General features: G+C 44.0%; 1 protein-coding gene across 5 annotated transcripts in view; it reads left to right on the top strand.

Annotated features, from left to right (window-relative positions):
- The window catches only part of CHD2 (chromodomain helicase DNA binding protein 2), a 113,654-nt gene that overhangs the window by 82,985 nt on the left and 16,681 nt on the right, over positions 1-13,988 (top strand). For all 5 annotated transcript variants that reach the window (XM_027522053.1, XM_027522055.1, XM_027522052.1 and 2 more), the window contains 6 exons: positions 638-760; positions 1,984-2,112; positions 2,944-3,084; positions 4,780-4,914; positions 9,291-9,469; positions 11,451-11,550. In XM_027522053.1, the coding sequence (XP_027377854.1) occupies positions 638-760; positions 1,984-2,112; positions 2,944-3,084; positions 4,780-4,914; positions 9,291-9,469; positions 11,451-11,550 (807 nt within the window). The remainder of the gene's footprint in view (positions 1-637; positions 761-1,983; positions 2,113-2,943; positions 3,085-4,779; positions 4,915-9,290; positions 9,470-11,450; positions 11,551-13,988) is intronic.

Here is a 13,988-nt window from a genome sequence, read left to right as displayed (position 1 = left end):
AGGCTGCCTAGTAGTGAGGCCGTGCTCAGAGCTGTAAGCAGGGAAAGCTGACTGGCTCAAATTTTCGTAGGATGCGCTCCATGTTGGGCTCCCGGCAGGGCTTTTCCCGGCACGTCCCTCAGTGCTCATCCCAGGTGCGGTGTTCTCAGAGGGTGCCAGCACCCTGCCATAAGCACTGAGACCACATCCAGCCTGGCCAGGAGGCCCAGCTGCGTCCTGGCGTAGCTCAGTGCTCTCCGGCAATGCTCTAAGAAGCATTTTCAATCTAAAACGAAGCTTTAACCTAGCTCCAGGGATTCCCTGCTCCTGGAAGGAGGAAATCCACGACGGCTGGGATGCTCTAGCAGACGAAGCCAACAAGCCCCTCCTACCTGAGTTGTTCTACCCTGTTAACAGCACAGGTAGGAGCCAGTGGGAGAGCTGGATTTCTCCATCCCATTTTGTAAAATGAGAACGGCTCATAAGGGATGTTCAGTGACTGGGAGCCATGGACATGAGATAGGATCTGAGGCTTTATCTGTGTTCTGGGTGGTTGGGGAGGGAAAGGATCGTTCAGCTGTTTGTCATCTCTGTTCATCCTGATCCACTAACCGGGCTGTGGGCCATGCCGGGTGCTTCTCTTCCTTTCCTGTTGAAGATTCTGCCCGTGGAGACAGATAAAAAGCCCCAGGGGAAGCAGCTGCAGACCCGAGCAGACTACTTGCTGAAGCTGCTCAGGAAGAGTCTGGAGAAGGAGGGCGCTGTGACGGGCGGGGAAGAGGTGAGTGCAGCTGCCAGCCTGGCGTCCCCCGGGGCCTGAGGCTCCTGCCCTGCAGGGTTAGGTGGGCAAGAGATGCCCCTTCCGGGTGCAGCACAGAATGCTATCCTCTCCTTGTCAGCTGTTGCTACTGGGAGTTCAGTGGTAATGGTTTGGTTGGTAATGGTAGGAATGTTCGTGTAGTAATTGAACACCTAAACACCTTGGCATAAACCCATTCTTCTAGAATACTGCCTCAAAATAGTTCTCATCTCTCCCAGTGCCACTGGTCTAGATAGACTTCTGCTATTGCTTTATGCCGTTTCCTTGATTTTGGAATATAGATCTTGTTACTGTCTGAACATCACTGCATTTGCCTGTCCAGCTAACACTGGCTACGTGTAGTCACAGGTCCCAGGGATAAAATGGGTAATTAGGATACACAGTTAATTCAGACAGTGGACTTCAGTTGCAGTGAGTGACCTTACCTGCTCAGTGAAAGATTTCAGCTGAGTTACTAATGGACTCCTCCCTTACCTTTTATTTCCTCAACTTGTCATTTCTCTTCAAGCCTGGAAAGATGCAAATCACAGTTAGGAGATAGTTCAGGTTACAGCCAGTACCAGTAGCCTTTGTGTGTACACACTCCTTAAGTGCTCCCAGAGCTATGCCATTTGTGTTAATTTCCCTGCATTATAAACAAAGCAAATTTCAGAAAACAAAAAATCCCAATCCCATACTTTGTCCTTAACAAAGTCCCATTATGTAAGTAATGTCACTCTTCACATAATATGTTGAGGATATTCTGTAAGTTAGGTTCTGGAGAGAGAGATGAGACCATGGTTTTTACTTTTGGATAATACTATATCTGAGTGGATAAACACATTTTCCTTATTTTTAGATATAGCATGCTTCTCCATTTTTTTATGTTCCTGTTACTATCTTTTGCATATTATCTTTCTTCGTATTTGTGCATAAGGTGATTTTCCTTCTTTTGAATTTTGTCTTGAGATTGAATTCCAAAAAATGGAGTCAGTGGGTTCACGAATATGGACATTTTTGTGAGGCACAGAATGATTTATTTTTTCCTCCTTCAGATAAAATTGATTGCACTACCATGAATTTTCTTTTGAGTTTCCTCTTTTGAATTATGTGGCTGCTACTATTCAAAGAATTGTAATGTTATGTGGTCATACTTTTGAGGGACTTGATTTGTAGTTTTATCATCATTTTCTTCTGGTTTCCAGGCCAAATTAAAGAAGCGGAAGCCTCGAGTGAAAAAGGAAAACAAAGCACCGAGGCTGAAGGACGAGCATGGAATTGAGTTTTCATCTCCTCGACACTCAGACAATCCATCAGAAGAGGGAGAAGTAAAGGTGTGAGGCTGCGTTTCAGTTGAGATGATTTTCTAAGTTACATTTATTGTGCCAGCTGGTGTAAAACCATTTGAAGTGTGTTTGGTTTACATACCAGAGTAGGTAAAATGGAAATAGAAATACGTATATCTTTGCTTAACATGTGAGAGAGGAATATAGTTGTTCATGTAAAATCAGTGATTGAAATAATGAAAGCAAATAAAGGGAACCACGAAATTTAGTGATAAATGGCAGCTGATGCTCAGCCTCACTGTTGGGATGATAAGGAGTGGTGGAGACTGGTTAATCAGGGAGCACATGCCTCATGCATAGGGGCACCTATGATGCAGTTCATTGTTGGGCCAATAAAAACTCCTTGTGGTTCAGATTTGGCCCAGATCTGTCCGTTTGTAACCTCTGGTCTAAGGAAAGTGAAAAGTAACGTGGTAGCATTCAGCCTGTTGAATCAGGGACTGAAAACTATGGAATTTTATTTTGTTGCACTTTGAGGTTAGTTCCAGGAGGCTCAGAAGTGGGTATATGAACTAGCGTGGATTTGAGTCAAGCATACATAAATTCAAATTGTAGCAACCTTACCAGTTACTACCTAGCAATAAGCTCTTTGGTCTTCGGTTTTTTCCACGGGAATAATGATGCCTATGTAGTGAAGAGCATCTGCCTCTATAGGCTTCAGTTGAAGCAGACGGCTTTAAGGCTGTGCTTGAGAACACGCTTCTGTGGGCGCAGTGATGAACCATTGAGGGCAGTGCTTTCTAGTTTTTTTTTTCCTAGAAAGTAAACGAGGGAATAAAAAGTTTGTGGCAAAAGCTCACAGCCCCATTTGTTTTCTAGGATGATGGCTTAGAAAAGAGTCCAACGAAAAAGAAACAGAAGAAGAAGGAGAACAAGGAGAACAAGGAAAAACAAATGAGTTCTAGGAAAGACAAGGAGGGGGACAAGGAAAGGAAGAGGTCGAAAGACAAGAAAGAGAAGGTACCAGTGTTGTTCTGCTTCCTGAGATGCCCACAGCCTTTGGGATTCCCTTCTAGGACTTAGAAATAAAACGGGGTTTGAGGGCCCTGAAAGAATCGTCATTTCATGACTATATCCCAGGAGGAAGGATGGGGCTTCCCGTCAGGATGGCTGCAGTTCTCCCTGCAGAGAGGGGGCAGTGTGTGCGTGGCGGTATTCTTCAATGTAGAAGCCTTGCTCTTTTATTACACATTTCAGAGAGGGTGTTAGAATGAGATCAGGAAGTTACGTGATACATGTTCTCAGACTCATGGTAGAAAACCACCATCTACAGATGAATCTGAATACATGAAAGGTTTAGAGTTCGAACCAGATTCTATCAAGAGTAGAAATGGGTTAAAAGCCTTGTTATTGTGTAATCTTCATATTTCGGTTTTATGAAGTTCATTCCAAACCTAGAATTCTGGTTCAGTGTTGAATCTTGCTGACTTCTGATGAAGTTATTTTTCAGTTAATCTTTATAATCATTGTTAAAACATGCAAATAACTGAATTCTACCACCACTTATAAGTCTAACAGATTTCTTGATGAGGACATATGAAATTTTTTTTATTATATGCATATAAGAACAAATATAAAAATTTGTTTAGGAAACAAATTTGTAGAAAAATTAGGCCAGGCTATTTGGATTGCCTTTTCTTCCCACATAGCAATATATCACAAATAGTTTTCCAAGCAAATAAATAAAAGTTAAAGCCATTTTTAGTAGATAAGGAAGATTTTGTTTGATTGTAACTTTTTGGAAGTAATTTAAGTTTCCTATATGGACATTGCTTTCAAATTTCTAATTATAAACTCTGTTGTGACACATATCTTTCTTTGCATTTGTGCTTCTGCAGAAAGATACCTTTAAAATGAAATATTTAAAAAATAGATGGACAGAGAACGATTTAACCAGCAACCGTGTACCCGATATTGGTACCAGCAACAGATATTGCAGCTGCTGACATTTTTCTTGTTTACTTCAAGTGGTTTTTTTCCGGCTGCTGTGTTTGGTGCTCCACACACCCATTACCAAACGCCCCTTAGTTGGAGCTCCCCTCTGTTCCTTCTCCCAGTTTCATTACTGTCCTCTGTAACACTGCTCTGACATTGATATGAAACCACCTTACCCATGCTTTTATACTTTTCCTACATGTTATGTAATCATAAGCAAAGCATAGTATTGTTTTATGTTTTTAAATGTTCATACCTACAGTTAGTTTTTATTTGTATCTGTATCTCCATCATTCTGCACCCTTTCATGGATAAATGAGCTTCATCCACCTGCATTCATATAAATTCAGTCACTTAAACTATCTTAGTTATTTAGATTGAAGCATATGTTCATTCTTAAGCTGTTAATAAAGTTGCTTCTTGCTCCTCTGTTGGAGCTCTTCAGTTTACAGTCTTAACCTCTTGATGACATTTTTGTACATTTCATCGATTAGGCGATAGAAGCCAAAATAGCACTGATGAAGCTAAAATTCTGTTTAGAGACAGGAATGGGAATGATATATGATTAAACTGTTAATTGAATGTGTTTGGCTTCATGATATCTTGAAACTGAGGCCGTCTAGTATACCCACTTACAGTGATGTGACGCAGCGAAGAAGTCCGAATGCAGGACAGGAGCACACAAATGACAATGACTCCTTGTAACTCTTTTCTGAAAAGCCTAAAGGTGGTGATGCCAAATCTTCAAGTAAATCCAAGCGCTCTCAGGGCCCTGTCCATATCACAGCAGGAAGCGAACCCGTCCCCATTGGAGAGGATGAGGAGGATGATCTGGACCAGGAGACGTTCAGCATAGTAAGTTCTGGAATCGAGGGGGCGGGGTCTGCAGCTGCCGTGCTTGCCTCTCCCAGTTCCTGCGGCCCAGCTAGTCGGTCTAGTAGGTCTAGTAAGCAGCATGGCGTGAGACGAGGCTGGGGTCCGGCCGTGTGAGCCGGAGCAGTGGTGAGCATGGCCTGTTTCACATGCTCCTGTGTTGTGGGCGAGGAGCTGAGCCACGGCCTGGGGTGTGGTGCAAGCCGCGGCGCGCCGCCTCCTAAGAGACAGGGACGCTGAGGGGAGAGTCATGGACCAGGCCTTGCACAGGATGGTGACAGGCCAGCGCGTCCTCAGGGGCGTGCCCCTCATCAGAGCTGTGGGCGCGTGCCTTACTGTGCTGCACTCGTCCCCTTTCTCCTCCTCTCTTGAGGTCGCTTCCTCTCCCAAACTTGCCTATATCACTGTTCACTTGATTCCAGTGTATGTTCATTTAGTTTTGAAGAAAAAGTGGTCTTCCAACTCTCAGAATATTCCTCCTCTGCGGCAGCAGTGGATAGAATTTTGACCTCGTCCTGTAAGAGTCTTCTCTCGTTTTACCCTTTTTTGTGTGTGTCTATGTTCCCAAAAACCTATATGCATATGTGTATTTTTTTTTTCTCATCACGCTTATCTCATTTTTCTTAAATCTCTTTACTCTTCTTCCTGTGAGCTCTCTGAGGGAAAGTACTATGTCTTCTAAAGTAGGTGTAGATGATAGAAGTATCTCAGTAAGTGAGTAAATGAATAAATTAATTACACAACCGCCTCTCTGATCTGTTTCTGGTTCTTCCTTGACCCAGTATTTATAGGAGAATATCATTAGCTAATGCTTCTGTGGTACCATACTATTTTAAAAGTGGCTTTTACCCAACATTGTAAATCAGCTGTTTGTTGCTCTTGTTCAGCCGCTGAAGTCATCCCCGACTCTTTGCCACCCCGTGGACGGTAGCCCTCCAGGTTCCTCTGTCCATGGGATTTCCCAGGCAAGAATATTAGAGCGGTTGCCATTTGCTTCTCCAGGGGATCTTCCTGACCCAGAGATCGAACCTGCGTTTCCTTCACTGGAAGGCAGATTCTTTACCACTGAGTCATGAAGGAAGCATCAATCAACTGCACCTGAATTTAAAAAAAAAAAAAAAAAAAAAGGAAATCGCATTTATATATTCCAGCTCATTTACTCTTGTTTTTATATTATGATATCTTTTAAAAATGCAGACAATTTTCAGAAATATAATAGGCATTGATAGAGGTACCACAAAGTTTTGTCAGGTCTGAATTTTTTAAGGCTCAGACTCTAAAGTTGAAGCTCCTGGCTCTGCTTTGTTTCCTCCCCAGCAGTGACCACAATTCTAGTTCGATGTAGTTCTCATGTGTCGTGGTTCTCATGTGTGACTTCAGAGTTTTACTACTTAATCTCTTTAAAGACAGTAATAGTTCACATAATCAGCCAGGTATTGTTAGTGTGCTTTTTGTGTATTTTCTCCATGACAACCTGTGAGGTAAGTATTATCTCTGTTTTACCCCTTAAAAAATAATGTGAGGAGAGTTAAGTAACTTGTCCTTTTTCACAGAGTTAAGATGTAGAGCTAAGATCTTACCCACACGATTTGACCCAAGAGTCTGGGTTCTCCCCATTACACTGCGCATCCTCCCAACTGTCCATAAGCAGCATGACTGCTGCTTCCCAGGTCTGGAACCTACTGATAAACGCCACACTGTATATCTTGTAGCTTGCTTCAGCATGCACAGTTTTGAGATTTATTCATGTTGTTAATTGTGTCTCTGATTTCAGTGTTTCCTGTTATTCTGTTTTATGATTTCCACAATTCATTCTTTATCCTATTGATGGACATTGGGGTTTTCCAAACGTTCACCACTACAAATAGGCTACAGTGACATTGTAAATATATCATCAAACGTGTGTGTAATAACTTCTCTAGTGTGTAGCTTGTGCAGAAAAGCCGGGTGTTTGTTTGGGTCCACACTTCTGCTTTATTAGATGTTGCAGAATTCATCTTCAAGGCAATTGTAAAGATTTGCTCTCTTTCTAGTGATGAATGTGAGTTCTAGGTGCTTCCCAGTCTTGGAAACACTTGGTAATTTCTGACTTCTTACTGCTGCTGCTAAGTCACTTCAGTGGTGTCCGACTCTGTGCGACCCCATAGACGGCAGCCCACTAGGCTCCCCCTTCCCTGGGATTCTCCAGGCAAGAACACTGGAGTGGGTTGCCATTTCCTTCTCCAATGCATGAAAGTGAAAAGTGAAAGTGAAGTCGCTCAGTCGTGTCTGACTCTTAGCGACCTGATGGACTACAGCCTACCAGGCTCCTCCGTCCATGGGATTTTCCAGGCAAGAGTACTGGAGTGGGGTGCCATTGCCTTCTCCGTCTGCCTTCTTAATTTTTGCCAATCTAAGAGGTATGAAAAAATTGGCTAGTGGTGGTGTTGAACATTTATTTTCATATTTATCAGGTATTTGTGTTTCCAGTGAATTGCCTGTTCATATCTTTTGCCTATTCTAGATAACTTTTATATCCATACCTTCCCCCCCCCAATACCTGAGCATTTGTATTTCTCAAAAAACTTCAAGATAATTCTGATATGCGTCTGGATTTTTAAAAGTGATTACAGGTAGTCCTTACCTTTTCTATAGGAATCTTGTTCATGATACTAATCTTTTGTCTGTTACAGTCATTACAGGTATCTTCCAGTTTATCTTGTGTCCTTTTTAAAACTTTAAATATAATACTGAAAAGCAGATTTTAGGTATATGGCTATGGAGATTATCACGAAGTGATGGGAGTTTGTTGGATTTTTGTTGTTATGTAGTTATGTGGACATGTGGCTTACTGGTTCCTTCTACTGGATACTTAGTGGCTGACAGCCATGCCCTACAGGTCAGAGAAATACTCCTGACTTACTCTGTGGTAATTTCCTTCTCAGTTCTTAGTTTTATCCTGGTTTTCGGACATTGGACTCTGGGAGTGGTCCCTGATATTATCTTAAAAATGTTTTCCACTTCTTCTTTGTCAATCCTACGTTTCTTGGAGATCTCCTCAGCTTTGTTTCTGAGAAGAAATGCCATTATTTCTTTTGAGGCTTTCGCTTCTTTGTCATTTTATTTCCAGGATCTTTTCCCCCCATGTATTTCTCCTAGATTTGTTTCCATCATTCGTGTTAGATTTTTCCAGATGGCATGGTGCTCCCTGGTTGTCTTCTGATATTTAAGAGTAAGGACTGAGCTTCTGATTGGAACCTCTGAGCATGTGCGTGGCACTTGATCGGCTCTGAGAGTGTTCTTCGTAGGGTGATCTGGCTGGGCTGCTTCCTCAGAAAACTTTAGTCCGGTGGTCAGCATCTTTTGGTTCTTGCTCTTGGGTGGTCAGGTTTTAGGCACAAGAATCCTCCAATTCTCCTGATGGAGGATTAAGACCTGGCTTTCTTCATTCTGGAATCTGCGAGGCAAAAAAAAAACAACCAAAAACCAAGCTGGTTGGTGGCTCATCTAATATGCATATATTACACATGTATTCCATATAATGCTGTTTTCAGTGCAGCAGGCTTGCCCCTCAACTATGCCTGTGCAGCCCAGTTAAAAGACTTATCCTCTCCAGAGAATAAACTTCCATATATGTTGTTGGGCAGAGTTAGAGATCTGGGTGTCTGTAATGAATCTGAGTATCTATTCCTTTTAGGCAATCTTAAAAAAAAAAATCCTTATTTTCAGCCTTCACCCCTACTGCCAGTGATACTTAGCAAGCCTTTGGGGGAATAAGTTTGCAGCATAAATTGGGCTGGCTCTCAGCTCTCTAGTAAGTATCTATTAAGTGATTTCACTTGCTGTAATAGTTTGCTGCTGTTGGTTTCTTGGATTTCCCTTTTCTTTGTGGGCTTATCTCTTCTAAAGTCAATTCCTTTACTGTCGTCTTAGTGGATGGAGACAGCAAGAACAAGTTTCTTGTGTTCAGTCCACTGTCTTTATCTGGAAGCCTTTCCCTCAGTTTCTTATAAGCCTGAAGGACTTGTAAATATTTCACCCTGCAGTTTTAGGTAGTTTGTGGTGCCCGGTTTTCATGTTAGGTCTGTAGTTCCGCTTCAGAACTAAGTAGTTGCATCATGAATGCCCCTCTGGCAGATGGGGAAACAGCGGTGTTCTGGAGGCCAAGTAAAGTGTGAACGCCGCTGCTCTGAGCACTGGAGCCGAGACTGGAGCCTGACGTTTTTCCGACTCTCTAACATTTTTCTTTGTTGCCCTGCCTTTCTTTCCCTGCTTCTCTACAAGTGGTCATGTGGCCTGAGGGGGACTGTGTGTTCTCTGGGAGTTCAGGGCACAGGAAGCGTGGGGTGCAGAGGGCTTATGTCTCTCCTCTGTCGCAGTGTAAGGAGCGGATGCGGCCCGTGAAGAAGGCGCTGAAGCAGCTGGACAAGCCTGACAAGGGGCTCAGCGTCCAGGAGCAGCTGGAGCACACGCGGAGCTGCCTGCTGAAGATCGGGGACCGGATAGCCGAGTGCCTGAAAGCTTACTCAGACCAGGAGCACACCAAGCTGTGGAGGAGGTAACCCGCCGTGGCCCCGCACGCCTGTCGCATTGTCTGTCCTGACTTGATGACAGAGTGTGTGTGTGTTAGGGATTCTATTTTTGTTTTATACAACATGACACAGCCACCTAATGAAAACATTTTTTCTCAGCAAAAGCCGACGACTGGCAGCTTACCTGCAGGCTTCAGTTTTCTTTTCCTGAAATAGCCTATTCCTCTGAGGCCAGTCTTGACTGGGTAGGATGATATTATTTTATGAGAGAAATACTGTGGTGCTGGATTTGCTGGCCTGTCCTCAGAATAAAGACTCAGGCTTTGAACCTGGAAGGGATAGAAATCATGTATAATTTCACTGCTCTACCCGTCTCAGGTTAATAGTCAGAGATAATATAACTAATTGGTTAGTTCTGTATCAGCTAATAAGAGGAGGCAAACGCTCAAACCACTGGAGCTGTGAGGCTTCTTCTAATAGTTGAAGAACTCAAGTAGTAATTTGGATTAATGCAGTTAATCCAGAACTTCAGTTTGTAAGGCATCATGACTTACATAGGTTCATTTATAATTCATTTCTGATGTTTATAAAACATGCCTGTAATTTCTCAAAGAGAATTGTAACATTAAGTCTCTCTCTATACTCCACAGTTAACTGAACTCATATACTTCACAGTTAATTATCTTTGTGTAATATGCCTAACATCAGTGGACGGATTTTTGAGTGAAAAGGAGATTTAAGAAAACCTCTGTCATGATGCTATTCATAGCATGCTTCACAGCCATGAAAAAAGAACATTTAAGTTTTGAAATGTGACTTGACTTTCCTCTTAGACTGTTCCCAACTTCTGGATCCCTGTATCTAGCCATCTGGCTCTCTTTTTACCCAGCTTAACCCCTATTGGAAGATAACAAAAGCTCACCATCCTAGCGTATAGTTCCATGAAGCTAGGCTGGATACTGTGCACTGTGGCCAGTCTGTGTTTAGATGTGCTGGGTACTGTGGTCCTGGCCTGCTGTGGTTCATAAGTAAGTCCTTGCCCACTCATGAGAAACTGTCCCTCATGCAGTGATGCTTGGAAGATCAAGTCTAGTAGGAATTCCAAGAAGGTAGAAACCCGTGCAGAGGAGCAGTCAGGGAGGGAAGACTTGCAAGGGGCAGGCAGGTAGACCGAGCCGGCGTGGGAAAGCAGAGTGGACCTGCTTAGATGGGAGAGTTCTCAGGCTTCAACAAAACGTTGAAAGTGGCTCTTAAGGTTTAAAGCAGGTTGTTAGGATGACTGAAGTGCTGCTACAGAGGACTTGAGAGAGAAAGGTAAATGGCTTTCCGTAGGAGGCCGCAGGTTTACTGGTCAGGAGCTGGACAGTGTTCTCTGAGCGGCGCTGCGTGGCGTGGTGTGGCTGCTCTCCAGGACGCGCGCCTTTCCTTCTAGCACACGAGGGTACCTGTGCCTCCGTGTTCTGCACACCTGCTCTACCAGCCACTGCCCTGTTGACAGTCGTGCCACGCACAGTGGAATCGGAGCAGGGCAGTCGCTTGGAGTTTCGAAGGCAGGAATGACAGGCTGTGGTGGTGACAGCTGGGAGGAAGGGAGGGGCAGCAGTGCAGAGATGCCCACCTGTACCTGGGTCCCTGGGAGGCGGTGGTGATGACAGACTGCCTGAGGGCCCAGGGAGAACAGAGGTGGGGCGAGATCTTAGGTCTGAGGTCACAGGCGTCAGGAAATAAGTTAGAGGGGTTTTAGCTGTGAGACGGAACCCTTGTCTCCAGATCAATGTAATATTGATAATGTAATTGTCTCCAGATTGTCAAATTCTGTTGACATTAGTTAGCTTCCGAAGGTGTATTTGTTATTGATGCCAAGACCTGAAAGATCATTTCTCTATTTTTTATACTTGGAAAGTATTCCAAGTATAGCAAAATCAATTAACTTGCCATCCATAAAGGGAAGAGTTATTTTTAAAATTCTATAATTTACCAGAAAAAATTTCTTTTTCTTTTTTTTAGGAACCTATGGATTTTTGTCTCCAAGTTTACAGAATTTGATGCTCGAAAATTGCACAAGTTATACAAGATGGCTCATAAGAAAAGATCTCAAGAAGAAGAGGTAAAAATACAAATTTAAGCCTAATTCATACAAACAGATAAAAACCAGTTCTGCCAAAAAAATTCCCTCATTCCTGTTTTTGTCTCAGGAGATGATCGTAAACTCGTAGGTTGTGGTCTGGAAAGGGCCCGGGGTTCCCTGCTCTTACTTTACAGATGGAGGCCTGGGTCCGAGAGGGGCTGCGGGTGGGTTCTTGCCTGCTGGGTTCTTCCGCCGTCTTAGCCGTGCAGTTTGTCCACATACTCCACAAGCAGTCAGACTATCGGCTGAGACCTGATGGATGGTAGTGTCAGTGTACAGGGGCCATATAGGGCTGGCATTCTGATGAGGGCCTGTTCCTCTGTGTTCTTATGTCCTGGAAGCGTTTACTCACCAGGCCCTTCCCTCCATATGCACCTGTCTCAGCGGTGGCTTATCAGTGTGGCTCTTGAAAGAGGACGTCGTGGGCAGCGCCCGCCTTCTCTCTTCTCTCTGGGCCATGTGCCCTTGGTGTCCTTCCAGCTTTTGCACACAGGGCACCAACCACTTGCATAAAGGAGCAAACACAGAAGGGCGCCCAGGAGATGCTGCCCCTTCTTTGGTAGCGGGAGATAGGCACGAAGACATTTGGCCGATGCTGCAGGGCAGCGTTCCTTGTTCAAGTGTGTCCATTTGCAGATCTGCTGACTTGCCCTGTGGGCCCTCCCACCAGTTAGCCACGTAGAGCCAGTCTAGGAACACCCAGCACCTCCTTCACCAACCCGTCCACTCCGAGGAGGCCTGCGGGCTGAAGGGCGCTCATCCTCTCCCGGATCGTCAGCACCTGGAGTCGTGCCAGGCGCAGGGCAGCTGTCTCCTGTTGCACGCACGTGTCCTGTGCCAGCACTGCTTTGAGCTGTGGGGCAGCATTGTCAAGTGGTTTATAATTAGTTTCACATGGAAAAATATGTTAGAACAGCAATATACAGGAATACTATAATAACACTTTTGCTGAATGTTAGCGTGAACTTTACGCGTTGTGAAAAGTCTTTGAAAGAATAGTTAGGAAAAGCCCCAGTAAGGAGTGAAACAGTTGGGCAAGGCACTTGAGGGAAGAGGGGAAGTTAGGATAAGTGTAAGTTGGACATATGCTGTAAAGGGTAAAGGGCTTCATCAGTCAGGTTATCAGAAGTTAGATTAAGGTGGTAATGACACTAGTGGGCCTACTAGTTGGGGTTATTGTATACATTCACAGCCTTTCTGGAGGATAATTCAGTAGGGTTTACAGAAAGACTAAAACATGCAGTTCTTCTAAGAATTTAGTTAAAAGAGATAATTATTTAAATATGTTTATGTGGAAATGACTTCATGTATCCATATCAGGGACTATTCAACCATAAATATTATAGTAATATTCAGTAGGTATTCACATAAGATTTTCACAGTACATTAACTGAAAAAAGAATGTTAAGTAATACTTTTGTTTAAAACACACACACACATGCACACACACACAAGATAGGAGTTCCTCCTATGTAGTCTTGCTTTCCACAGTTTTAGTTAACTGCAGTGAGTCATAGTCTTAAAATATTACATTGAAAATCCCAGAGATAAACAATCTGGAAGTTGTAATTTACGCACGGGTTTGAGTAGCGTGGTGAAATCCTGAGCCGTCCTGCTCCATCCTGTCTGGGACGTGACCATCCCTTTGTGCAGCATGTCCACACTGGATTCACTGCCTGTGTGCTAGTTAATTGGTGGCCCTCGGCCGTCAGATCGACTGTTACGGTACTGCAGTGCTGTGTTCACGTAATCCTTATTGTATTTGATGATAGCCACAAAGCCCAAGCGGAGTGACGCCGGCCGTTTGGATGTCCTCTTACTGTGCCTGCCGTGAAGTGCCACGGGCATATGTGCACACGGATTCAGTGCTGTCCTGAGTGTCAGGCACCCACTGAGGGCCTTGGACTGTACCACCCAGGGACTGGGGGGACTACTGTGTATATATATATATATATATATATATAAACACATACCGGCCCAGATTATTAACAGTAATTCCCTTGGTGGTGAGATTTCACGTCACCTCACATTTCTTAGTGTTTCCTTACTATATTTTCTGATGTTTTTATTTTGAATAGTCATTTCTGTGGTAGAGACATGATGTTACTTAGATAGATGTTCAGTGTGATGACTTTGGCATGGGAACCAGTTCCCACTGGACCAGTCGGGGGGTTGGTGGTTCTGGTTTCACGTGGTCCAAGAGCAGCCTGCAGGAGGGCTGACAGCCTGGCACCTGTTCCTCACCCCAGGCTCTGACAGCTACGGGTCATGGAGACTGGCTTCCTTACAGTGAGGGGCCAGTAGGTGCAGCAGCAGATGGAGCTCTGTAGGGTTTTCATGCCCTGGAACTCAGTGGAGTTTATGAGCATTTTTTCTTAAGACGGTATTAAGCAGCAGGGAAGCCAAGAGGGACTTGT

The sequence above is a fragment of the Bos indicus x Bos taurus genome, chromosome 21 (assembly GCF_003369695.1).
Source record: "Bos indicus x Bos taurus breed Angus x Brahman F1 hybrid chromosome 21, Bos_hybrid_MaternalHap_v2.0, whole genome shotgun sequence".
In the NCBI taxonomy this organism is placed as follows: domain Eukaryota; kingdom Metazoa; phylum Chordata; class Mammalia; order Artiodactyla; family Bovidae; genus Bos; species Bos indicus x Bos taurus.
Note: the sequence above shows the minus strand (reverse complement) of the source record. Positions and strands in the feature narration are given on the sequence as shown.